Here is a 27,103-nt window from a genome sequence, read left to right on the forward strand (position 1 = left end):
GGCAAATTGCGACATGCGAAATTGTTTTATGCTTCGCGGTGACACGCGAGCACAATTAAAATACAATAATTTATATTTTTATTTTAACATGCATTTTTTACTTTAGCAACTTTTCTTGCTCTAGAATTTTCATTAAGTGGTTTATTATTCTTTGTGAAAAATAATCATATTTTAGAATTAATATGTATTATTTATTCAAAGCTTTGTGTTTTGCGTGTGTGGGTTGCTTTTACTCTGCGGTGCGCCTCGAGCAGTAGCAGAACATCAAACACAGCGCGAACTTTATCGATAACCGAGAGTATTATTACTCTTGTGGCATATTCCGCGCGATTTGGTATTTTAGGTTATATTTTATTACCTGTTAGTTATTCGCTGTAGTACTTTATAGCTTTGTGCGTTTTGTTGGCATGAGAATTGTTAATTACCTAACTAAGCAGCATAGCTCTTTCTATGCTGTTGCTATTAATAATTTGATCTTGGCAAAAGCAAACATCGTCTTGTCTCGTTTTATTGATGAACTGAAATATCTGTTTATTGAGTAATAAATAAATTAAAAAAGAGAGTAAATAGAGTAAATTGCCACGATTAGTAAGGCAATTTAGTTTATTTTGTTATAGTTTGAGGCATAAGTGCACAAAAGCACTAACATGCAGGTAATTGCAATCAACAAATAGCATTTATTAGCTATTCGGGCGAACTTTAAATCCGCTGATCAATAAATGTAGGCTTAAAATAATTTTTAATGAAATTAACTTAATTTTGTTATTTAGATAAAAATAAAATTCATGTAGGTACTTGTGTGTCAGGAACCAATTGAAACGTATTCTAATTTTCTTTTTTATTCTACTGTCTAAGATTGAAGTGCATATACAAAACTTGCGATTATGTTCAACGGTTATGTCGTTATTGAGGAAATTATCTTTATCATTTTTTCTGATATTTATAAATGATATCTTTTCCGAATGGAGAAAAATCGATTTAGTCGTTTTTTATTTATAAATAGCGGTAATATAAACACAAGGTAAACAAATGAATATTTGAACGGTACATTCTTAGGCAATTCTTAAATTTAAACAAAAAAGCAAATACACATTTTTCGTGTTGTAAAAGTCTCAAATTTCACATTTAATATGCAATATGTATTAGTGTATAAAAACTTTATTATAAAAATGAAGTCGTGTTAGTTACAACATTTATCACCCAACAACAGCTGAACAGATTTTGATGATCTATGAATTGTTGTAATAGTCTTCGCCGCGTATAGCAGAATAACTATTAAAATATCAAACATTATGATATAAAGGCTGTTAAATAAAAAATAAAAATTGCTATAAATATTCTTTCATAGTTATAGGTTAATAATTGAATCCGAGATGGCGTTAAAGTTCATTATTAGCATTTTTCATTTCTTTAAAATAAAATTGTGATTGCTATTGATGAAATCGACCCATACAAAGTCCAAGAAAGTAAAAATTAATTGCATTTTTATTAAAAACTTCACGGACACCGTCACTGTGGAAAATTTATAAAAGTTAAACAAAAGTTGCAAATGCAAAGTTCAACCGGCGATATTTAAAGTGATATATATATTCTAGCGTTAAGTACGACCGGGCGCGATACGATATTCGATGATCGGAGGTGCGGGAACATTTCAACCCGCTTGAAATTAACCAACGCGTAATTACCGCTCATAATTAACGCTATTAAATGACCTGTGCGGTAATTTGCAGTCCGACGAGCATGAAATATTGAATTACGTTAACCAAGCTCAAAAAATTCAAGAAAAATTTGAAGTTCATCAAAAAACCATTATTATCCTAATTTCATAAATATTACAGTGTATAATAACCATAATAACAATAAATAATTTTGAGGCTTAGTTAAGGTTAATAACCTTTAAATTTCATACATAGAGGCATTCTTATCGTGGCATACCTTCTACCTTCGCAAGGATTATGATTAAGTATAAAAGCGGAGCAGGTCACACAATAGAGGGGCGTAATGGGTGGCAGGATACCAGCCTGCGTGGTTGGTGGGTATCGCTCGATAGTTTGCCTTTATGCCTACATAATTTATGCGTGAGCTACTATATGGTTGTTTGCCAATAAACTTCCATCAATCATAATCCTGCATCAAAATATTTTTATCTATTTTTGTGTTTACAAAACGCAGAAAACTTACTTCGGATACGATTTTTATTTGGCAGATGATGAAGTGAAGTTATCAGATGGTAAGGATTCATACGTGTCTTTTGCAAGTCAGTATTGATTTACTAATGGAAATGTGTATTTCAAACTAGCTTCATTGTGCTTTTGCTTTTGGATTTTCATTCGACGATGATTAATGATAACCTGAGGTAAATTAGAAGATTACAGTGGAAGCCTTGAACCAATTCGCGATTCGATCTATCGACCTAAAATCTACAGGTAAATAGAGACTGTACGTTAACCTCACTTTTATGCTAAATTTATTTGACTTTGACATGGCTTTAAACCAGGTTAAATTACGTCGTGTTAAATCAATAAGTGGTTGCAGTTTGAAACTATACAAAATATATGAGTATAAAAGCATGGTGCGGTGCCAAAAAGTTATTTAGAGTTAAATATTGGACATGGAATAGCATTCAAACTGTTCAACTTGTTAAAATAAACAACGGTTTGTATAAGAAGCCAAAATGTCACACAGGTATGTCGATGTTTCCGTCATTTTGCTGAGTTGTTGTTTCCGTGGGATGTGGTTGTTTGCTGCGGAAATGTAATTTATTTAAATCAGGAATTTTGCATTCGGGTAAAATCAAAACTTTTGCATACTTACTTGAAGCCACAAACAAATTGGAGGGCAAGGAATCTTCTAGAATGTTTAATAAAGTTTTATTTTTCTGCTTTTATCTTGTTTTTCAAGTCCAGCATGAAAGCCATGTTGTATATCAAACAGAAAAAACAAATTTAATTAACTCTGTGTGTATTTGGTTGCATATCAATCATTGATACTTAATATAAATGTAACTTTCACGAAGTATAGATATAAGGAGTCCGAACGTCATGTTAAATTAATGGTCACGATCTAAGGGACAAAACATTCGCCAATAGAGCGCGCCACTTACTACTTAGTGTACTTGTTTAAATACTTACATTACTATGGACACCGCCAATATTTCACAAGATACATGAAATTATGACATATTTTTAAATCTTTGGGCTATTAATTATAAATTAATTGTTTATAACGCATATTTTTCAAAGATATTACTCACCTTTGGTGCTTTGAATAAAACTACTTTTTCTACCTTCTCACTAGTCTTTCGGCCACTAAAACATCCTGGAATAGCACAACACCTTCCCATTTTTTGACACTACTAATTTTCAATAAATAAATTAGTTCAAAAAAATAATACTATCACGTTCCAATTCAAATTAATGTATACATACATATAAAAGTTAAAAGTTAACAATATGGATAACGCATTCGACAAAGTTAAAAAATATGTATTTTTAAATTTAATTGAATTCAATTAAACATTTACAAATCAGAACGTGTTCACGTGTAATAATAATCACGAAGTATCTAAACACAGGAACGTTATGTAAACAAATTGTCTCAATGTTGCTATGAACACGAACCAACGTACATCGGTTCACTCGCAAACCATGCGCAGCCAGTGGCAGAAAAGAGAAACTATTAGCTTTGTATATAATTGTGAACCATGGCTACGACGTAAAAGCCTATACCGTTCGGACTCCTTATATCTATACTTCGTGGTAACTTTAATCCCGTGCATACATAGATGCTTTTGAATTCGAGAAGAATAGATTCGCTTTGTTTCACCTAACCTAGAAATAGCCGAGTGTAACCGAATGGGTGACACAAAAGAGTGAAAAGCAGAAATAATACTTTGACAAGTGTCATCTCAGCGTCGTCATTATCACGCCTCTGAGTGCTTCATCGACAGATAATTAAAGTGATACGGACGTATTGTATTGTTCTATACCAACCAGTCAGACACAATATCTACTCATCTCATCGGACAAGATTGTTTCTCGTGTAAACCGTGTAAATTGTGCGCTGATTTGTGCACATCGCGGGGTTATGTTCGCTTTCATATCCGATTGTGTTTGCATTCGCAAAAGGGAAACGCACGAAGTGAATCGAAGTAAATTCGGCATGAGTCGGGTATGTTAAATGTTTAATTCTAAATAATTTATTACTACAACTGTATTCATATCATACTATATAAATCAAAATATTTGACTGAAAGAAAGTGCTTGCAATGCGGCGATAATTAAATTACTGCCGAAACAACGCAGAGCAATACTGTTTATATTATGAGTGTGTTTAGTTTCGGTTGTATTTTTAACAGCATCATGAATTGCGTGGTCAGTGTTTATGTGTATAACTGGTTGCTTACTATTATCCACTTCACATGGAATACCTTTAACGTTATTACTGCGAAATTCACTCCCCGATTCGACTTGCACCCCTCTCATTTCCAAAGTGTGAATCACCGAGTATAGTACACTACAATCCCATGGGTTATACGCCAAGTTTATCTTGTACATAAATCTGCAGAATCTATTTGCGTCCAAATAACGTATGCTATTGTTACTCACGTCGATATACATGTAAGTGCGTTTTAACTTTGATGTCCAGTGATATTCGCGGAAATAACTGATTTGATTGTGGCTGTAGTTCACAGCTGTGATGGTATCGGGCAAGTTAACATCAAATATTGAATTGGTTAACTGATTGTATGACAGATCCAAAGAGCTGAGACTTTTTAGCATTCTGAACAACTCCGGGTGGATTGATTTTATGCGATTGTGACTTAGATAGAGTGAATTTAAAGTGGTGAAATTGTCAAAAGTCTCTACATGTACGTCTGAGATATAATTAAAACTTAAATCTATCGAAATTAATCGGAGTTTGTAAAACTCGCCGAGTGTATTGTTGTTTAGTGAGGTTATGAGATTTCCGCTAGCTTCCAAAATGGAGTACTGTTTGCCCAGCGAAGTTGAATTGAACGTCATTGAAAGATTCTGTAGGTGGTTATTGTTTAACACTAGTTTAACACCACTTTTTACATTGGATAAGGTAACAGGATGTAGAAAATCCAAGTCGTTAAGCGACAAATCAATCAACTCAGCTGATTGAAGGTAGAGTAGTGCTGTTTGTGGTATACGCTTGATATGATTGTTGTTGATGTTGAAGAAACGCATTTCCCTGCTGGTGAATTCGTAGTCAGGCACTTCGATGATGCGATTCCCGGCCAGGACGAACACTTCCAGATTGGTGAGCGTGTGGAAAGTGCCCGGTTCAATGCGGTCGATGAGGTTGTTTGCGAGGTAGAGCTGACGTAGAGACACGAGTCCCAGAAAGGCGCCGGCTTTTATATCCCGAATGCGGTTGTTGGATAGGTCTAAGATGACGGTTGGCCGACATAGGCGAAACATGCCAGCGGAGAGGCTTTCTTCGGACATGTTGCGGAAGAGGATGTTGAGGAATATACAGTGGGTTTTGATTTGGACTGTGTGCATTAGTGTTACTTGATTGCAAACTGTCGGGCCGGAACATTCCATGTCTTGGGATCTCACCCAACCGGAGATGATTAATAGCAATACTATTAATTTTATATTAGGGGTGAAATGGTTATATTCATATGAAGCTAAAAAATTCATATTTGTTAGTAATAATTAATAATTTAATGAATATTTTATTTTGCACTTACCCATAATTTTTAATATGCGATGGAAAACGTGTAAAAATACTTTGCGCGCGGAACGCATCGTATTAACCTATTTATAACAGTCGTGTATTGATTTCCCCATGCATCGGTATAATCGAACGACGTTAGTAATGCGAGAGTTTATCAATAAGTTTCATACGATCGCGGCGGCTGAGTGTAAATCGGAAATTAGTAATGTCGCGAAATTCAATCGGTGAGTTGCATTATCGCCGTTGCTGGCTTTAGTCATCCTAGTTGAAATGTAGTTGTCTTCATCAGGTGACTGCACGATTTTAATTAGTGATGCAGACGATGACTTCAACTTTGACAACGGCAAGTTAATTAATCATCGCGCACGAGTTTTGCTCATTTTCGAATTCCAGGTTGTTTATGAACTTGAAAGTTTATTACTTACGCATTTCTTTGAATGTTATATAGGAGCTGAGAATGTTTTCAGTTTAGAATTTTAAACTTACGAGTATTTCGAGTAACACAGAATAATTTGTGAAAGGTTTGTTTCTTAAATTTTATTTTTTGTTTGCAGGTGTTACCCGGTTTGTACATAGGAAACTACAGGGATTCAAAGGACGCGCAACAACTGGAAAAGCACAAGATCACACATATCCTTGCTGTACACGACACTGCACGACGGTTACATCAAGTAAGTAATTTCTTTTTACTATTTTAGACTAACTTAAGTAATTTGTTACCTATATATAAAAATGAATTGAAAAATCTGTTGGTAAGCGCATAACTCAACAACACCATTACCAATTTGGCCAATTCCTTTTTTTTTTAAATGTTCGTTAAAGTCTAAGGTTGGTTTTTACGGCGAGAAAAATTCGAAAAATTGCCGGGAAAACCCTAAAGACAGCCCTTTTCTATAGGATAAAAGTTGGCATTGAGATTCAATCATAGTTATAGTTAAATAGTTCAATCCGAGATGGCGCGCTGAAGTGCATTATTAGCAATTCTTTATATTATTAATTTCTTTAAAATAAAATTGCGAATCTTTTTGATAGAAATGACACATACTATGGCTAGAACAAGAGAGTGAAACCGAATTACATTTTTATTAAACACTACCGGGACGAAGTCGCGGGCAAAAGCTAGTTACTAATATTATTCATTTTGGAAAATGTATAAAATTTAGGTATTTATGAATGGTTCTGTGTCTGGCAAATGCCAATGTTGAAATCAACATTCTTTGCATATTAAGCTCTCATTTATATCTGACAAAGTTTGCTTTTGCCGTCAACTTTTCCAGTTTTTTTCGTTTTGTAGGCTTTTATTTGCACGGATTTCTCCATTCCGCTCAGATTAATTCGAGAAACTGATTAATCAAAACCGACTGCTCGTTCTTTTTGTTTTATTTCCATTTCTCCACCAGCAAGCAGCGCTTATTTCTCATCTCGTTTGTTTTTATACTTTTATTCTTCACGCTTGCGGCGTTGAATAAAACTTTTCCGCTTTTTTCCCGTTGCATTTTCTGTTTTCCTGTTTGTGCAGGCAAGCAATCAAAATTAATTGAATTTTTTGCTGTGTGTGCATATCATACAAATAAATTTGTTCTTTTAAATGCATGCAGGTTAGTTTTAAGATTTTTTCAAACTTACCCCTTCTATGGCAACGCAATAGACTCAATAAAATTGTTGACTGCGAGGGGAGACGAGTAAAAAAGTGAGCGAACAGGAATGAAAACGTAAAAAGAAAACGGTATAACGTCACATTAAAAATTGAATGAACGACGCACGTGCGTTTTTTCTTATTTTATTACAACCTCAACGTGGCATAAACGCAGTATGTCTTACTTGAAGGGCTCAAGCATGTTTAGTATCTGTCATGCATAGCAACAATAAAAACAGAAACGTGCGTGGAAACGTAATTTTGTATTTATTACTGACGGGTGCGTTATTTTTGGATATATGTAGTTTAGAATAGGTTATACGGTGTTTTTGATTATTTTATGGAACCAGTTATACGCTATTATTGAATTGCATGAAAATGTCATCTTTTCGCGTTGATTTACACTTGAATTTCATGAATTTTTCATAACCCTAAGCACGTCGCGCGATTTTCACGTAATTCCGACGATGGTATCTCGTTTGATGTTTGCCTCGGCGCATTTTAGTGCTTTACACTGCTTCATTCGCCGCAATTTATCTAATAATGTCGGCGCTTTCGTCGCTTTGCTGATTCGCTGATTCGTTGCTTTACAAGCATCCTAGCAACCTGCCTTGAAGCTGCTTTCTGCCTTTTGCTTTTCGCATCGTATTTTGCGTCGCACCAAAACAACACAAACAATATGCGCACGGACGTACGTCATACGTGTTACAATCCTTACATTATTCATCCCTTCATCTGCATCTCATTCACACTCCATTTCGTTGCGATTGTGATATACACAAATATTACCTAACCTAACACGATTCTAAATTCTATTATGGCGACACTGTTGACACGTTGGCGCTGGGCGCGAATGAATTTGCACAATTAATGCTGCGCAAACACGTTGTGCTGTTGTTCGTCCGCGTTTATTGTGTTTTATTAGTTAATCCTTCAATCTCGGCGCGGTTTAGCTCACCACAAACCGCAGTCACGTTAGACTGGTAGAAGTTGGAAATTCATATAAGCCCTCAGCGCTCACCCGCTCGTCTAATGAAACACGATGGTTGCTCGGGGCCCGCTTGTTTGCTTCGATTATAACGAGGTGCATTCGGCTGGCGATAATTTGGTAGTCATTTTATGTCAGTCAAAACCCGGGAGGCCTGAAATTGAAGCCATGTTGTATAAGGTACAGCGAGTAAGTGGGGCAATCGTGAACGAACGTGACTTTTGACCGCGGCGAGCACTGATCTCGAGGATTTGCGGCTACTCCCGATTTCAGGTCCTTTCAGGAGTTTCAAAGAGGGTAGAAGGAGTCGAAAGTCAAGTTGACGGTTGTCATCGACCGGTTTCCTTCTCGCTGTTTTCAGAGTTCAAAGAAACTACGGAACAAACGACAAAAATAACGCGTAGTAGATTAGATTATAAAATTCAGGAAAGTTATTTTGGTAACAATTATTTACTTGATTTAGGTAATTTCTTTCTTGTATGAAAAATTGAAATAAAAGACAGATAAGGATAACATTTTTAAAAATTCAATTGTTTTTAATGCTTTTTGGTGACTGTAAGGCTTTTATTTCGAATAGAATCAAAAGAAATCATCCAAATAGAACCCAAAACTAATTTAACTCAAAAGCGCACCGAGAACGCTAATATTCCATTACTCTGCACTCTGCGCTTTAATTCGCTGCGGCTTGAAAACTAATAATAATGAACACTAGAGCACTAGAAAGCGCGCAGTAGGGATGTAGGAGGTAGAGCTAACCTAAGCTTGAACCCGAAGAGTGAGGAACCTTGAGACTTGCGACTATACTATCGGTCTACTCAGACACGACTGAGAACTGTGATGGGGTTGTAAACGAAAAAAAAAACACATTTTTTTTTCGGAAAACATTTAATAAATATGACAATAAATAAACAAACAATTTAAAATTACTTACACAGTAAAAGTTTTAAAAAAATGTTACAATTTAATTCTATTTTAAATGCAGTACCTTCCTACATGGATTACTTGCATGTTTTAATTTAGAACTGTGATTGAGAACTGTGATTGCTTTGCGTTGCTTTTTTATACCTGCGGGCATCCCGCAAAAATGGGTGGGTAGACACAGGTTTTAATGCACCTTTAATCGTGTGGTAGCAGGCCCCTTTTCTAGCTATTTTTATTCATGAAATATTTTTGCTGGGAGTCACACATGCCTCATGAAAAACATTTGGCCTGGGTGACTTTTCCGACACTAATTCCCTCGTTTTTGTTGTTACAGGATAAGCACTACTTGTGCGTGATGGCGTCGGACTCGCCAGATCAAAATCTCACGCAGTACTTTCCCGTCTGCAATGATTTCATACATGCAGCGCGCCTGCGCGACGGAAACGTTCTTATTCATTGGTAAGTATTAATGTTACAATTTGAGTCATAATTTTAGAAAGACACAGCATCTATTTACGCGCAACGTGTACGTGCGCGTTATAAGTTACTGGCTTTACAACATTCCCTAGGGGGATGTGCAAAAGAAAACTGTTGCGCCTTCCTGGTGTTAGTTGTGGTGTTCATAAGCCTCGGTAAAGCCACTCCAACGCTCGTAAAAGGCATTTTTTATTCTCGCGACGATTGGCGAGCGTTATAAGCGCCGTAAGTTAGCATAACGCGCGGCACTCAAGTGCCATTTACGTTCGTTAGCATTTTTTTATCATCACAACACGCCCCGTGAATAATTGCATTGTTGAAATGCACTCCGCTATAACAACAGTAGCGCCAAGGACGTCAAAACGATATCAAGGACAGTTCATAAGTTTCACAACTTAGGAGTATTTACGAGAACTTACGTCGTTACGCGTCTTCCTCTTATTCAGAAGTGGTGCTTATGCAACTTTAACGACACTTAAATATAACTTCATTCCATTCCCAAGCTTTATTATGCAATTCAATTGCAATGGGTTCGGTGCAGATTCTACGTTAATCGCCCATTTTATTGGTTATTGACGATTGCGGTTATGTATTTTCAGTTTGGCTGGAATGTCACGCAGTGTGACGGTTGCAGTGGCGTACATCATGACCTGCACCAATCTGCCGTGGAAGGACGCGTTGAAGGTTGTGCGTGCGGGACGTGCTGTTGCCAACCCGAACTTTGGCTTCCAGAAGCAGCTGCAAGAGTATGAGGATTCAAAACTTTTCGAGGTAAGTGTGATTATTAGGTTTGCTTAGTGAAACTATCTTTGTTTATTATTGCACACTTTAGCTAAAATAAACCTCATGTTTTTCTTTAGGAAAGGCAAAGATTAAAAGAACGCTTTCCAAGTTTAGCGCTAGTCTCGCGGGACGAAGAGCAGTGCGCGCTGATGCTCAACAACTATGAGCAGTTGATCCTCTCTAGAGCAATCTGCGATGGGAGGTGCGTGATGGGGCAGCAATGTCCGACGGGTGTATGCCGCACGTCCAATTCGCGGCAATCGCGCCGCAGGAACAGCAAGTCGCAAAGGGAGGAGAGAGCGGCGAGTTTATCGCGAAGTCCAAGTGTATCAAGTGTACGGCCTAGATCTGGACCGGCTGGATTACATTCTTATACGGGTAATGGTAAGCACACCATTAACACATAATTGCACACTCGGGTAACAAAGAGAACTTTTTATGGATATTCACTTAAAGAACTTTAAACGTTTTTTAAAAGCACTTCTACAGCAATCCTGGTATATATTTTGATATAGTGGTTTATTCAACTCTGCATTATTGATTTCTACTTTAGATGAATTTTTGATGATGAACTTCCTATTGTGACTTGTGTCCGCTTTCATCACGAAGTTTGAATCGATACACAATTATTATTTCATTTGTTTCCGTTTATGTATTTAACATTTTCATGTGAATTTCTATATTGGGTTTTCCTAAATTTATCAGAGAAAAATCAGAAGTTCTATTCCACCAAACGCGAAAACTCAATAAATTCATCGCACTCTCCAAAGTGAATCCCATTCATCCGTGTCGGATCGATTTCCTCGTAAACGGTTTCTAGCCTCCGCAGCTTTGCCGATTTGCGTGCTTCAAAGGCATTAAACTGCTTTCAATGCTCAATACGGTTTCTGATTTTCCATTTTATCACATAAACTTGTCTTTGCATGCTGAATTTGAAAAGTTTTAATCCGTAATGGTGTATTGTGATAGCAGGTGGATCATCAGCACCGCCTTCACGATCCGGTTCACGCGTGGATCTTAGTTACGTCGGTGGGACGCTGACAGCGCCTAGTACCCCACAGTCCAGCCCACCCGTGTCACCCATCCGCCGTCGCACCACCGTCACGCGTCATGTACCTCTCAAGGAAGTTACCGGCACGTAACACCAGTCGTCGTCTTCGAAACTACGCCACCTACACCTTTTCAATCAAAGGAAATATAGAAGAACTGGGTAAAAACAACAACATGGCCGACTGTGACATCAACGGGTGTACATTAAATTCGACTTCCCTCCACGAAAAATTTTCTATTTACACGAATCTTACATTGTACATTGGCTACAGCGCTAAAGGTAAAATGCGGAAGTTTTATAGGCAATCAATGGGAGTTAAATGGTGGTGGGGGTTGAGCGCATGAAAATTTCTAATATCAATGAATCCGAACCCATTTTAAACGATATATGTAACCTCGGGCTAACATCCCGCTAATGCGGTGATCTCATCAAGTTTTTGTGATATTTGAGGCGATTGCTTAAAAGAAAGATCCGCGCGCACAGACATACGCACGATTGTATTTTACATGAAACAAAACTATCGAGTTATCAAACCATACAAAAGATGTAAATCAAATAACTATATTCGTAGACAAAATAATATTTGCTTACAAATGTAAGAAATGTAAGCTTACCATAACAGCGTGATTACAGGTTGTACAAACAATCAAAGATTTATATTTTCATCAAGAAAACAATATTTTATGTATCATCGAATACCTCACGCCTTGCCTCAAGATAGTATCATTGTCATCGCAATATCATTGATTCAAAACAAAATCAATTTGAAGTTTGTGGTCAATGTGATTGTAGAATATGTAGAAGTGCGTTACTAGACTATCCCAAAAATGAAACCAAAGAAACACAGATATATTATACACGTTATCACTTAAGAGATTTAAAAAAAGTTGAGGAAAACAGAGAGTTTACATTGTAGGATAGTTCAAAGTGCATAACGCTATGCTGTCGCTGCAAACCGGGCGGTATTTTATTAATCAATCGGCAAGGAATTGATATATCACAATGTTTTATGCAGCATAACGCAAGCAGCAACCAGCAAACAATGCAAAATTCAAATGCACGGTATATTTACACTAGCGGTACAAGATGCAACTTGTAAGATTTATTTGGTTTCTTGTTTGAATGGAAACTTAGTATAGGTAAGACGAAACAATACTAGTCTAGCACGTATCAAGAGAATCAAGTACGTAGCATATAATAATCAATGAATTTTGCTCATTTTTATAACCGCAATGAAGGCAAAGAAGACACACAGAACAAGCGCACCAGCGCACGTATGCACGCAGATATATAGTGTTGGTGAAATATCAAATTGCAATAAGAACTTCTACGGATACTTTGGTTTATTATTGTAATCATTTGTTGACGTATTAGTTGTGTAGATTTGTTATGTTACTTTGTATTATGGGGGCCACAAACAATGTGAACAATGTATAGAATTGAACTAAAGATTTATAGTTGCAAATGTATCAGAAATCAAGTACACGTAGCAATATAATAGGCAATTTGATGTACAACCAACAGTAATAACCTAAACTACGCGAATTACAATAGTTTCTAACCTTTTCGTTCGTAAAATTTCATTTTAAACTGTAATTGCTGCGTTTGTTTCATGCGCACACGATCACAACGATATATATTTTAATTATGATGTGTGTTAATGTACAGAATGTTACGTTCATTGTTTAAAATTGTTTTAAGCTAACTTGTACATAGAGCACGATATTTTGTCCTAAACTCTCTTATCGTAGAGATCAGAAATTAAATCCACGACGGTTACAATGCGTGAAAAACAAAGTTTTTATATGATATGTATAATATTATACACTATTTGTAAGTGTGCAAATAAGAAGCGGCACAAGTGTTAAAATTGCAGCTGGATGCAAACACGCGCAGAGTTTATTATTACCAAAGAAAATTATTATATTGTTACGATGATGAATGCGATGTTACCAATAATTGCAAAGATATTGAATTATTTAGCGATATTATAATCGCAGCGCGATGCGAAATGTACCTGTCTCTTTCGTTGTTACAAACAGTGATAGGTAATTGTTTTTCAGCTTAGAAGTGCCCTTATTTCTCACCTAGGTGGATTGCGCAGGTTATTCATTTAATAAAGTATTAAAATGATGTTTCTGACTCATAAAATGTTTCTTAAAATTAGCGTTAAGTTTTATTTGTCGTCTGCAGTATACTGATACCAATGTGTTTAAGCAAATTTTTTTATTTTGATGTTTATTATGAGTATGATGGAATTGATTCTTGTTTGGAAGGGTGAATTATCGGGAACTCTTATCGCTGGTTGTTATTTCTCGTTGCTGCGTTCTTACTTATGCAGCGCACGTTTTCCAGTTTTGCTCCGGTTGTCGCTTGGTTCGCACGTAAATTTTACGTTTCTGTACGTGTGTTGTAATTTTAATTCGGTAAATTGTGTTTGTATTAGATCTACAACCATAGACTGTCGATGCACGGGTATTTATTACTTGTGCACGGAATGTTCGTGAGGGGCGATTTACCTTTCTTCTCTCCGTACTTTTTCACTATTCATGACGGATATGTAGTGGAAAGCGTTTTGATTAAAATATTTAAATCGTAAAATACAATACATTACAATATAATGATAAATATTAGCATAAATGTCAGAGCTTAATGACAATCCATGTGTTTAGTGATTTGCAAGCGTTAATTTATACGTGAGATTATATAAAACTAATGTCTTCATTTGTGTTTGAGCGGTCTGGCTGGCTATTGGATTATTTTGATGCTGAGAAATAGAATTGGATATATGATTCCTAACAATTGTGAGTGCAAGTAGGTACCTAGGTATATGTAATCCACGTTTGTTCATGGTAGAACTTCAAGAGTACTTAACATTATCGGTTACAATACTGCTTGTAAAATAGGTCCATTATCCGACGGGTGGACTTAATAAGTGAGGGAGCATGGAATCGCATGAGGTTTTTCGTTTTATTTTATTTGGTATCATACTTTTCGTCCAGTTTCCCTTTATTTTTTTGCATTTAGTTGAGAAAATAAATTTCCGCAAATCTTTAGTTAATTGCAGGTTTTATTCTTTTTGTTATGAAATATTGTTACATTTTATTTAGATGAATTTCAGAATTGTCTCTTCTTGTTTAACTTTTAGTGCTTATTGAGGTTTGGGTATAAACAATTTTTTTATCGCGTTGAACCAGCTCCATGCTGCTTCATGCTACAAACCTTCGAACGTTTCAGTCTGTTCTTATCTGCACGCGGTTCACTACCTTCCTTTCTTTTATTTCAATTAATTGAACTGCATTATATGTACATTTTATAGATAAAATGCAGTACTTGATGTCAATAGACGTAATTTTAATGGTAACCTAGAGCGTGGTAGCTCGTAGCACTGGTTGCTGGTGATGTGGTCTGTGGACGGTGGCCCCAAAGAGCTGCACCAAGGCTTGAGGATATGTAGCAGAGTACAGGTTACAAGCTCTTGGTGAGGAGTGTCAAGGATATGTAGCTGGCTAGCGAACTGCACGGTACAGGATATGACTCTAGTTTATTTCCAAAATTTCTCACTATATATATATCGACCTCCGAATGCCTTACGCTAACATGTATTTATTAAATCCTAAAGTTTAGATCCCTATCATCTATTTGTTCCGTCATTATGATTACGCCGCGGTCGCCCTACGCTATCAACTATTTATTAAGACATTATGATTAATATTCTATCACCTAATTACTAAGATATTGACGTCATATTGATTAGGCCGTGGCCGCCTCGATAGTTCATTGCCCTGTTCAATGTTATTGACTTGAACATATCTTAAATTTTGTCGACAATGAGAGTTGGAATTGGAAATACATACATATACTATTCTTAATTCCGAGTACGTGCTATTAACGCCTGTTCTCGGCCAGATATCACAGGCGCGTAAGAATGTCAGTTTGCTCGCAATATTCGAAACATTGTTGGCCAAAAGTACCGCTTGTAGTGCAAGTGCATTATCCGACAGAACGGACTTATTGAGCAGCTATGTAGCATAGTGTGAGTTTTAGCACACGTGTCCTTTCTGTTTCAATATTTTCTCTGATCATTTGCTACTTTTGTAATAATAAATATAAATATTATTACATCATAATTACATTTTAGTATTTGTGTTTCATTTCTACCGCGTGTGAACTGCACACATAATTTTTTTACACTTGCGAATATCTCGTAAACTAAAAGAAATAGACAGGAACGAATTGCAGAGTCTTAATCTACGGACAATTCTCTACCAAATAAGCTAGTTAATTGGATATTGAAAAAAATTTCGACGGTTTTTGATAGTGAATGTCTTCTAAACTAAAAGCGCTAGAATCCAACGAATTGCAGATTCTGAAAGATTGGAAAATTCTCTATTAGATTAGAATATAAAATGATTAAATATCGTAGGGTAAAAAGACGAAAAATGTGATTAAAAGTGCTAAAAATTGAAATTTTCCAAATTTTGACGATTTTTTTTCAATTGCGAATATCGTGTAAACTAAAAGAGATAGAATGGAACAAACAACGCAACAACAACAACAACAAATCTACGGACAATTCTCTATCAAATAAGCTAGTTATATTGGATATCTAAGAGATGAATTTTTAATTCATAAGGAAAAATGGTCCTTTTTTTAAACTGTTATAATATCCAAAATTAATTGTCAAAGTGACTGAAAATTATTTCTAATAATAGTTATTTAAGTAAAACGAGGGCATTACAGACGAGAATTGATTGGTAGCGAGCCTTTAACAACGTTTAGCCACGAGGTGCTTACGCTATTTTTTCTACTTCCACTCTAGTTCCACGTTGCGGTGTTTGTATTTCAACTTTAGTTCCACGTTGCGGTTTTTGTTTTTCAACTTTTGTATTTGAAATCATCGAAATTTGCTCGCACACTACAAACTGTAAGGTTATAAGTGCCATGCCGCGCGCCGGCCCATGTGACGCTTCGGTTCCTATCGTACCCCTCCGACACGAGCAGCAGCATTTGACTGACGTCGCATGGCATTTCATACCGTCTTGTGCTGCTCCGCAGGCAAATGCGCGGGCGGCTGCTCCGTCCGATGCATAATGCAAGTACATAATGAATATGATGCACGGCTTGGCCGTCCATTTATAAAGTACCACGTTTTGAGTCTAAATACCGTGGATAAACTGGCGTTTTATAGGTGGAAGTAGAAAAATATCTACTATTTAAATGCGGTTGCAATAAGTATTATGTTTATAATTGGAATTATATTCGAGTTCTCCCTTAAGTGACCCCCAATACCCGCTTTTATCCTAATCTTGTTCATAAACTGTTCAAACTCAAAAGTCCAATTATGTCTACCACTATCTATGTAGTAGTTAGTAGTATTTAAAATACTACACACGGTGCCGTCATGCTCTACGCCACAAAATATAGAAATAAGAAAATATAAGTGTGCAATTTAAAATAAATGAAGAAAAAATCATAAATTAATGGTGATGCTGTTTGATAAACACAAGGATCATAATATAAAGAAGCTGTTTAATTAATGGGAGTCACCCACATATCCACGAAACAGTACTTGCGAATAACGCGTAAACGGCGTCCCTACCCCCGCTTTGGCCCCGCAGTGTCACCCCCGAAAAATTATTGAGATACGCCGGTGTTATATTTTTGTGCCCCGCTGATCTAATTTTACGTCAATGCAAATTAGGAGATAAATGTCGAAAATCTTGTAATATTCGAATCCCACTTAAAATTAGGATTTTTCTTTAAAATTTTGTCATTTTCTCTTTCCATCACCTTGTATATTAATTTCCTTTGATTTTACTTTGACTGTGGTTTTAGATATAGGTATATTTCCCTACTTGAATTTTGCATTTTCCCTTTGTGCACGCGGTGGTGCGAAGTGGAGCGTGGTAGCTCGTGGTACTGGTTGCTGGTGATGTAGTCTGTGGACGGTGGCCACAAAGAGCTGCACCAAGGCTTGAGGATATGTAGCAGAGTACAGGTTACAAGCTCTTGGTGAGGAGAGTCAAGGATATGTAGCTGGCAAGCGAACTGCACGGTACAGGTTATGACACTAGTTTATTTCCAAAATCTCTCCCATATATATATCGTTACATTATTTGCATTTACAGTCATTAAGCTCCCGCATGTCTTACGCTAACATAATGATTAGGTCGCTATCATCTATTTGTTCCGTCATATGATTACGCCGCGGTCGCCCTACGCTATCAAACTATTTCTTAAGACATTACTATCACCTATTTACTAAGACATTGACGTCATCATGATTAGGCCGTGGACGTCTCGATAGTTCATTGCCCTGTTCAATGTTATTGACTTGAACATCATGTCTTACGCTAACATAATGATTAGGTCGCTATCATCTATTTGTTCCGTCATATGATTATCCTGAGTATCCTGGGGATGAAGCGTAGAGACATCGTGGCTGTAGAATGGGCCGGGCGCAATGAACGCATCGAAGCAATGATGACTGTTCTATAACGACACGCCGCCAAAAAATTCAAAAATCTGATCTCCACTCCTGTTCTCTTTCTTGTATCTCCTTTTCTCTCCTCTCTACTCTACCACTACTTCTTCTTTTTCTCCTATGTTCTCTGTTTCTCTATTTTTTCATTTGTTTGTCTTGAGTTTACATATGCAACCCAAATTACAACTGTTATTTTTATATTTGAGAAAAATGCCCTCTATAACTGGAGATCGAACCACCGATCTACGACATAGCAACATGTGCGATTTAGCGATTGCGATTGAAAACGTTTATTTATATTTACAAATGTTTACAATTTATATATACAGTTCTGCGTACCTACTTACATTTAAGCTTAACCTACAGGATATTGTTAATTGGTAGCAATTTATTTAGTGTCTACATACGATAGAATTGGTAAAAGTATTAAGTGGTAATTATTGTACTTTTAGGAAAAAAACGGTACAAAAAACCTAAATTTAGTGTTCCTCTAATACTTGAGGTGAATCAGTCTATGCCATTTGGCATTTTTGGTTTATTCATTAAATATGTTTAATGAAATACAATGGTAGTAGGGCTTCACGCGATACCGAGACTTTTCTCGTATCGTCTCGGTCTCGTCTCGGAAAAGCGAGACGATACCGAGACGAGACGTGTTTCAACAATTTCTCGGCGAGAGCGATACCACAATCCGAGTCTCGTTTTTGGTCTCGTTATTGGTCTCGTTAAATTTTTTTTATGAAGTTGTTGTTAGAAAAATGAGAAAAGGTCCAATATATGAAATCCAATATATGACCATCTGTGAAATATTTCTTATGTATATTCAAAAGAACAAGTCAGTAACCGAATATCATGACCTTTTTGACTTTTTGAAAGTTTTATGAAAATGTTGTCTTTGTTTACACATCCGGAGACATATTTTTGTGTTTTTCTGTACTTCTTGAAGCAAAGATATTGTATACATCTGGGTAAGTTAGGAATTGTAGACGTGCGCTGCTTACTTTCAACACAAATCTATTTGAACGATTTCAACGATCTAAAATGCTTGAAAATGATTATTTTAGCAAAACAGCACGTTTTGAGCTTTAATCTGCGTTTAAAATGCAATGCAATTACAATTACAATGCACTGAAACAACCAGCTCTTAATCAGCATGGTTATGCTTATAATTTTCTTTTTATGCTTTATAATTCAAATATTGCAAATTGATCCATCTGCTCAGTTTGCAGGTTAATAACAACATTAAAACAGTTTGTTGAAAAATTTACTTAATTTACTTAGTAAATTGTTAATTTTAAGGGAAATCTCTTTATTGCCAGCGTAGTTGCTGAGCATCATGCTTCCTCTTACGCATCGTTCAATAATCATGTTGATCATTCTTATCACCACAATGATCATCATGAACCACATGTAAACATTCAAATGCATTTGTTTTTCGTAGACCTTTTTATTCTTGATATAATCGCCAAAAAAATCGACCCTGTTCTTCAACCGAAAAATATTTTAACACAATAATTCGACCCTGGTTATTGACCAAAAAAGTTTTAAGTAAAAAAGTTTGATCCTGTTTTTCGACCGAAAAATTTTTCCAAAAAAATTCGACCGAAAAATGAAATTTATTGGACAAAAATAGCGATATTCGATTGCGATTTTAAGACATTTCTAAAGGGTGTATGGGGTTACAAAGGTATGCATAGTATAAAGGGTCTCTATAGTTTTAACATGACGTAAAGAAACTATAAGAAAAACAATTAATTCACGTGATACAATGTGTTTTCCACACCATGTTTTCAAATTTTCCTAAAATTGCTCATTTTTGAAGAGCATTTTAAGGCACTTCAAAAAGGGCTGGAAGGTATGAGGTGTATGCATCGTCTAGACAAACTCCTGACTCTCTTCTGGCGTAAAGAAACTAGAAGATAGTCAATTTGTTTACGAGATACAGGGTGTTTTCCACACTATTTTTCAAATTTTTCTAAAATTGCTCATATTTGAAGGGCATTTTCGGGCACTTCCGAAAGAGCTGAAAGTCATTTAGTTCACTACATACAAAAAACAGAATGTTTCCACAGCTGGTTGTCAAAATTTCCAAAAAATTTTCATTTTTGAAGGGCATTTTAAGGCACTTTCAGAAGAGGTGAGAAGTTGGAGGGTATATACAGTTGGAGGTATTATATTAAGTATTCCAGAGTAATATGTAATGTAAAATATTTCAAGCACTTATTTATTAAACTTTATTAATTTATAACGCAACCTCAATTGAATCATCATATAAAATGGATCCATTTTTATTCAACAACATCTATAATATAATTGAATATAAATATTAATAATTACGCATACCTTCTTAACTTAATATTACCTATTTGCTAACGCAAACAGAATGTGCATATTACACACGAATTTGTGAATGTAAAACTGCCTTCAATTTATGTCATAACTGCCCAAAAATGGTATAAATTATACCAAAGCATCAGTTTACTTCCACTATTGATTTGACAAATTAAATAAAACACCTTAAAATTAAACACCTTAAAAAATATCAAAATGTTCAAAGTTTTTGTTCTTGTAGCCCTAGTGGCCTGCGTTGTTGCTGAGCATCATGCTTCTTCCTACGCATCTTTCAACAATCACGTAGAGCATTCATATCACCACGATGATCACCATGATCATCCTGAACCACATGTAAATTATTTAAGGTACATATTACGGTAATATAATAAAAGTGATTGTGTCCTTTACTTAGCACCACCCAAAATACGAATACAAATATGGCGTCGAGGACCACCACACCCATGATATGAAATCAGCCGAAGAGGAACGCGACGGGGATGTCGTCAAGGGATGGTACAAATTGGACCATTGGTGTGGTTGTGTGACATGAGACCTAATCATTGGTGTGATTAGTTGTGAACTGCCAACCATTGTAGTGGTTGAGTAGGTTGCCAACCATTGGTGTGGTTGTGTGACATGAGACCTAATCATTGGTGTGATTAGTTGTGAACTGCCAACCATTGTAGTGGTTGAGTAGGTTGCCAACCATTGGTGTGGTTGTGTGACATGAGACCTAATCATTGGTGTGATTAGTTGTGAACTGCCAACCATTGTAGTGGTTGAGTAGGTTGCCAACCATTGGTGTGGCTGTGTAACGTGTGACCTAATCATTGGTGTGATTAGTTGTGAACTGCCAACCATTGTAGTGGTTGAGTAGGTTGCCAACCATTGGTGTGGTTGTGTGACATGAGACCTAATCATTGCCAACCATTGGTGTGGTTGTGTGACATGAGACCTAATCATTGCCAACCATTGGTGTGGTTGTGTGACATGAGACCTAATCATTGGTGTGATTAGTTGTGAACTGCCAACCATTGTAGTGGTTGAGTAGGTTGCCAACCATTGGTGTGGCTGTGTAACGTGTGACCTAATCATTGGTGTGATTAGTTGTGAACTGCCAACCATTGTAGTGGTTGAGTAGGTTGCCAACCATTGGTGTGGTTGTGTGACATGAGACCTAATCATTGGTGTGATTAGTTGTGAACTGCCAACCATTGTAGTGGTTGAGTAGGTTGCCAACCATTGGTGTGGTTGTGTGACATGAGACCTAATCATTGGTGTGATTAGTTGTGAACTGCCAACCATTGTAGTGGTTGAGTAGGTTGCCAACCATTGGTGTGGCTGTGTACGTGTGACCTAATCATTGGTGTGATTAGTTGTGAACTGCCAACCATTGTAGTGGTTGAGTAGGTTGCCAACCATTGGTGTGGTTGTGTGACATGAGACCTAATCATTGCCAACCATTGGTGTGGTTGTGTGACATGAGACCTAATCATTGGTGTGATTAGTTGTGAACTGCCAACCATTGTAGTGGTTGAGTAGGTTGCCAACCATTGGTGTGGTTGTGTGACATGAGACCTAATCATTGGTGTGATTAGTTGTGAACTGCCAACCATTGTAGTGGTTGAGTAGGTTGCCAACCATTGGTGTGGTTGTGTAACGTGTGACCTAATCATTGGTGTGATTAGTTGTGAACTGCCAACCATTGTAGTGGTTGAGTAGGTTGCCAACCATTGGTGTGGTTGTGTGACATGAGACCTAATCATTGGTGTGATTAGTTGTGAACTGCCAACCATTGTAGTGGTTGAGTAGGTTGCCAACCATTGGTGTGGTTGTGTGACATGAGACCCAATCATTGGTGTGATTAGTTGTGAACTGCCAACCATTGTAGTGGTTGAGTAGGTTGCCAACCATTGGTGTGGTTGTGTGACATGAGACCTAATCATTGGTGTGATTAGTTGTGAACTGCCAACCATTGTAGTGGTTGAGTAGGTTGCCAACCATTGGTGTGGTTGTGTGACATGAGACCTAATCATTGGTGTGATTAGTTGTGAACTGCCAACCATTGTAGTGGTTGAGTAGGTTGCCAACCATTGGTGTGGTTGTGTGACATGAGACCTAATCATTGGTGTGATTAGTTGTGAACTGCCAACCATTGTAGTGGTTGAGTAGGTTGCCAACCATTGGTGTGGTTGTGTGACATGAGACATAATCATTGGTGTGATTAGTTGTGAACTGCCAACCATTGTAGTGGTTGAGTAGGTTGCCAACCATTGGTGTGGTTGTGTGACATGAGACCTAATCATTGGTGTGATTAGTTGTGAACTGCCAACCATTGTAGTGGTTGAGTAGGTTGCCAACCATTGGTGTGGTTGTGTGACATGAGACCTAATCATTGGTGTGATTAGTTGTGAACTGCCAACCATTGTAGTGGTTGAGTAGGTTGCCAACCATTGGTGTGGTTGTGTGACATGAGACCTAATCATTGGTGTGATTAGTTGTGAACTGCCAACCATTGTAGTGGTTGAGTAGGTTGCCAACCATTGGTGTGGTTGTGTGACATGAGACCTAATCATTGGTGTGATTAGTTGTGAACTGCCAACCATTGTAGTGGTTGAGTAGGTTGCCAACCATTGGTGTGGTTGTGTGACATGAGACCTAATCATTGGTGTGATTAGTTGTGAACTGCCAACCATTGTAGTGGTTGAGTAGGTTGCCAACCATTGGTGTGGTTGTGTGACATGAGACCTAATCATTGGTGTGATTAGTTGTGAACTGCCAACCATTGTAGTGGTTGAGTAGGTTGCCAACCATTGGTGTGGTTGTGTGACATGAGACCTAATCATTGGTGTGATTAGTTGTGAACTGCCAACCATTGTAGTGGTTGAGTAGGTTGCCAACCATTGGTGTGGTTGTGTGACATGAGACCTAATCATTGGTGTGATTAGTTGTGAACTGCCAACCATTGTAGTGGTTGAGTAGGTTGCCAACCATTGGTGTGGTTGTGTGACATGAGACCTAATCATTGGTGTGATTAGTTGTGAACTGCCAACCATTGTAGTGGTTGAGTAGGTTGCCAACCATTGGTGTGGTTGTGTGACATGAGACCTAATCATTGGTGTGATTAGTTGTGAACTGCCAACCATTGTAGTGGTTGAGTAGGTTGCCAACCATTGGTGTGGTTGTGTAACATGAGACCTAATCATTGGTGTGATTAGTTGTGAACTGCCAACCATTGTAGTGGTTGAGTAGGTTGCCAACCATTGGTGTGGTTGTGTGACATGAGACCTAATCATTGGTGTGATTAGTTGTGAACTGCCAACCATTGTAGTGGTTGAGTAGGTTGCCAACCATTGGTGTGGTTGTGTGACATGAGACCTAATCATTGGTGTGATTAGTTGTGAACTGCCAACCATTGTAGTGGTTGAGTAGGTTGCCAACCATTGGTGTGGTTGTGTGACATGAGACCTAATCATTGGTGTGATTAGTTGTGAACTGCCAACCATTGTAGTGGTTGAGTAGGTTGCCAACCATTGGTGTGGTTGTGTGACATGAGACCTAATCATTGGTGTGATTAGTTGTGAACTGCCAACCATTGTAGTGGTTGAGTAGGTTGCCAACCATTGGTGTGGTTGTGTGACATGAGACCTAATCATTGGTGTGATTAGTTGTGAACTGCCAACCATTGTAGTGGTTGAGTAGGTTGCCAACCATTGGTGTGGTTGTGTGACATGAGACCTAATCATTGGTGTGATTAGTTGTGAACTGCCAACCATTGTAGTGGTTGAGTAGGTTGCCAACCATTGGTGTGGTTGTGTGACATGAGACCTAATCATTGGTGTGATTAGTTGTGAACTGCCAACCATTGTAGTGGTTGAGTAGGTTGCCAACCATTGGTGTGGTTGTGTAACATGAGACCTAATCATTGGTGTGATTAGTTGTGAACTGCCAACCATTGTAGTGGTTGAGTAGGTTGCCAACCATTGGTGTGGTTGTGTGACATGAGACCTAATCATTGGTGTGATTAGTTGTGAACTGCCAGCCATTGTAGTGGCTGAGTAGAATTTCCAACCATTGTAGTGGTTGTGAAATTGTTAGAAGTCAATCATTCTAGTGATTGTGCTTGATGTTGCAAATCATTGTAGTGATTGTGCAGGGTTGAAAACCATTGTAGTGGTTTTGTAACATGTTATTTTTGTGATTTTGTGAAATGTAATATTGCTGCATATGAGAGAGATATGACAGAGATGTGGTCAGAGATGACCGAGTGATTAAAATTTTCGAACAAGATTCTGAGATTTACTTTGTTTTACAGAATAAGCCACACGAGGACGTGTGTGCGCAGGATGGCCGTGTCGGATTCGAATACGAACAAGGACGCCATCTAGACATAAGAAGATGAATCAGCTAATGGAGGTGCAGTCTTGCATCGATGTGGTCTGGGTGTGCGTCTCGAGTAAGAGCGACAAGCGCAGAAGGGATTCGAAGGTTTCGAGGGAAAGGCGAATCATGTATGAAGACACTCACTCTGAGAGCACCGTTGAGCGCGCACCCAGAACTCATCCCGTTACGCCGATTCAATTCGTTCTGTTTAATCTAAGACATACTTTGTTTTGTAATAAATGGCGCGTAATTTAAATTGGAATGTTGTTAATGTAGTTGAGGAGGAGGTGTATCCGACATACACAGATATGAAACACGTGGTTGAACATTTTGATATTTTTAAATTTGATATTATTATAAACAAATAAATTTTATATTTTGCATTATTACAGTTGCCTAAATTAGTTGGTTAATTTATTTCACTAAATAATAGCCTACATTATCAGTTTTTTTGAACCTAAATGAACACCAAATACAACACATTTTATTCTACTAATATTATGAAACTCATCAAATATTATGAATAAATAATTAATACACCTTTGAAATTATAACATCAATTCAAGCATTACATATAGAATGCCTTTCAAAATAATTAAACACCAAGTACTATAAGCACCACCATCGCCAAGTACTATAAATACCTAATATCATTCTTGATAATTCGCCAGTTGAACTGTGTTCGTCAATCAATCAACAACCAAAAACTTGTGAAATACAACAAACAAATAATGTTCAAATTTGTTGTCCTTGTTGCTCTGGTCGCGTGCGCTGTAGCTGAACATCACGCTTCATCTTACGCATCATTTAATAATCATGTTGAACAGTCAGATCAGCATGGCGATCATCATGAGCCACACGTAAAACTGAGAAATACATAGATGGTGTTATTATATGTTACATTCCTTAATATTTTTAGCACCACCCAAAATACGAATACAAATATGGCGTCGAGGACCACCACACTCATGATATCAAATCTGCCGAAGAGAAACGCGACGGGGATGTTGTAAAGGGATGGTACAAACTGGAGCAGCCCGATGGCAGAACCCGAATTGTTCATTACACTGCCGATAAACACAACGGCTTCAACGCTGATGTCAAATATTCCGGTCACGCTGACCATCCTCATCATTATTAAGTGATTGTTACTGTGTTATTATGTCAAATGTACCATAAACTATATATTTTCTTATAAAATTTCTTTAATTCAAATAAGTTTTTGAAATGAAAACTTCTTTAGAAAACCTCTGCGTGCGTACAATCCGCGCTACAAACAATGTGTATCCAGATCACCTGACGACAAAAATGAGACTAACGTGGCACGCGTGGCGACCGCACAAAACTGCAGGAAACAAAGAAACTTGTTTGTTTATAAACATTGATACTTTTTTAATCCAACTACCACCCCAAAAATCTAGATAAAAATTGTAGGAGGATAAACGTCGGTACAACGTGTTCCGCAGATGTGAAAAATGATAGAAAGACGAAATAATTAATATTCAAAAAAAGAGAGTTACCCGCTATTTTACAACCTCAATGGAATATTCCTCAACTCATCTCCTCCACAGATGTTCGAAATTTAAAAAAAATGGCAATATACTACTCGCATTATAGCTACAACTTTCTAACGCAATATTCAAGAAAAGGTCACAAAAATTCGTGGCAGAAAACATCCAAATTTTATTTTAAACAGTTTGCCATAAAGAAATAAAATCGGAGATAAAAAGTTTTAAGTCAGCTATATATCCGTGACGGTTGCTTTGCGAACACGTGTGAAATGCCGTTTTGGGCGCCAAGTGAAAACCAATACGCTATTCATAAAGGCTGAGGTCAAAACCAACTGATGAAGTATTTGTGGAATTACTATGTCTATATGGGACATATAAGTGCCAGTGGGGCCCCTCAGGCAGCCGGGGCCCCCCAAGCAGCCGGGGCCCTAGGCGCGCGCCTAGTGCGCCTAGGCCGTAATCCGCCACTGTTTATATTATACTAGTTCTCACCCGGCAAACGTTGTTTTGCCATATATTATTTGTAATTTCTAGATAAATTCTAGTGTAGACAAACAGTAACTTACATATTATAAGTGTGTAAGTATGTAAAACTTGATTAACTGAACTAATCGTGCCAAATACACTTAAAATTAATAATTTTATTATCTAAAATATAAAAATGAATCGCAAAATGTGTTGGTAACTGCTTCACTCAACAACGCCTAGACCAATTTTGGCTAATTGGGGTGTTTTAGTGGATCCCACTAATATAATTTGTTCTTGAAAAGGTGGCGAAAGTTCGTGGAAGCGCCCTCTCAACATTTTTGTTTTATTTATATTA

The 27,103-nt window shown here is 37.2% G+C and overlaps 3 protein-coding genes and 1 long non-coding RNA gene across 9 annotated transcripts in view; 3 read left to right on the forward strand and 1 right to left on the reverse strand.

Annotated features, from left to right (window-relative positions):
- LOC135802861 (protein phosphatase Slingshot) overlaps positions 1-13,716 on the forward strand; it is a 32,731-nt gene extending 19,015 nt beyond the window's left edge. For 3 of the 6 annotated variants that reach the window (XM_065316481.1, XM_065316487.1, XM_065316486.1), the window contains 5 exons: positions 6,264-6,380; positions 9,589-9,713; positions 10,331-10,502; positions 10,592-10,898; positions 11,484-13,716. In XM_065316481.1, the coding sequence (XP_065172553.1) occupies positions 6,264-6,380; positions 9,589-9,713; positions 10,331-10,502; positions 10,592-10,898; positions 11,484-11,656 (894 nt within the window). In that variant the 3' untranslated portion in view covers positions 11,657-13,716. The remainder of the gene's footprint in view (positions 1-6,263; positions 6,381-9,588; positions 9,714-10,330; positions 10,503-10,591; positions 10,899-11,483) is intronic. The other 3 variants (XM_065316483.1, XM_065316484.1, XM_065316485.1) reach the window with 3 other exon arrangements.
- LOC135802860 (leucine-rich repeats and immunoglobulin-like domains protein 2) lies at positions 4,183-5,821 on the reverse strand. Its single transcript, XM_065316480.1, has 2 exons — positions 5,723-5,821; positions 4,183-5,659 (listed from the first exon to the last, which is right to left on the reverse strand). Exons 1-2 carry the CDS (start codon positions 5,778-5,780, stop codon positions 4,236-4,238), a joined length of 1,482 nt encoding a protein of 493 aa, XP_065172552.1. The 5' UTR covers positions 5,781-5,821; the 3' UTR covers positions 4,183-4,235.
- A 1,255-nt stretch (positions 13,717-14,971) lies between the features above and the next one.
- Positions 14,972-21,678, forward strand: LOC135802863 (uncharacterized). Its single transcript, XR_010550647.1, has 3 exons — positions 14,972-15,089; positions 20,625-20,737; positions 20,799-21,678. It is a non-coding gene; the product is annotated as an uncharacterized lncRNA (long non-coding RNA).
- Positions 21,679-25,500: 3,822 nt separating this feature from the next.
- On the forward strand, positions 25,501-25,910 carry LOC135802902 (adult-specific cuticular protein ACP-20-like). Its single transcript, XM_065316524.1, has 2 exons — positions 25,501-25,629; positions 25,689-25,910. The coding sequence occupies exons 1-2, from the start codon at positions 25,501-25,503 to the stop codon at positions 25,908-25,910; spliced, it is 351 nt and encodes a 116-aa protein (XP_065172596.1).
- The last annotated feature ends 1,193 nt before the right edge of the window (positions 25,911-27,103 follow it).

Source organism: Atheta coriaria, unplaced genomic scaffold (genome assembly GCF_025399875.1).
Source record: "Atheta coriaria isolate IRGN ID8LTWV9N9 unplaced genomic scaffold, Caltech_Dcor_3.1 hic_scaffold_64_pilon, whole genome shotgun sequence".
Taxonomy (NCBI): Eukaryota; Metazoa; Arthropoda; class Insecta; order Coleoptera; family Staphylinidae; genus Dalotia; species Dalotia coriaria.

Bases quoted from the DNA above. Each gene is read 5' to 3' on its own strand.
- LOC135802860 (XM_065316480.1), bottom strand. From the start codon at position 5,780: ATGCGTTCCGCGCGCAAAGTATTTTTACACGTTTTCCATCGCATATTA. The intron at 5,660-5,722 runs GTAAGTGCAAAA...TGAATTTTTTAG, and splicing joins TCGCATATTAAAAATTATGG to CTTCATATGAATATAACCAT.
- LOC135802902 (XM_065316524.1), top strand. From the start codon at position 25,501: ATGTTCAAATTTGTTGTCCTTGTTGCTCTGGTCGCGTGCGCTGTAGCT. The intron at 25,630-25,688 runs GTAAAACTGAGA...TAATATTTTTAG, and splicing joins GCGATCATCATGAGCCACAC to CACCACCCAAAATACGAATA.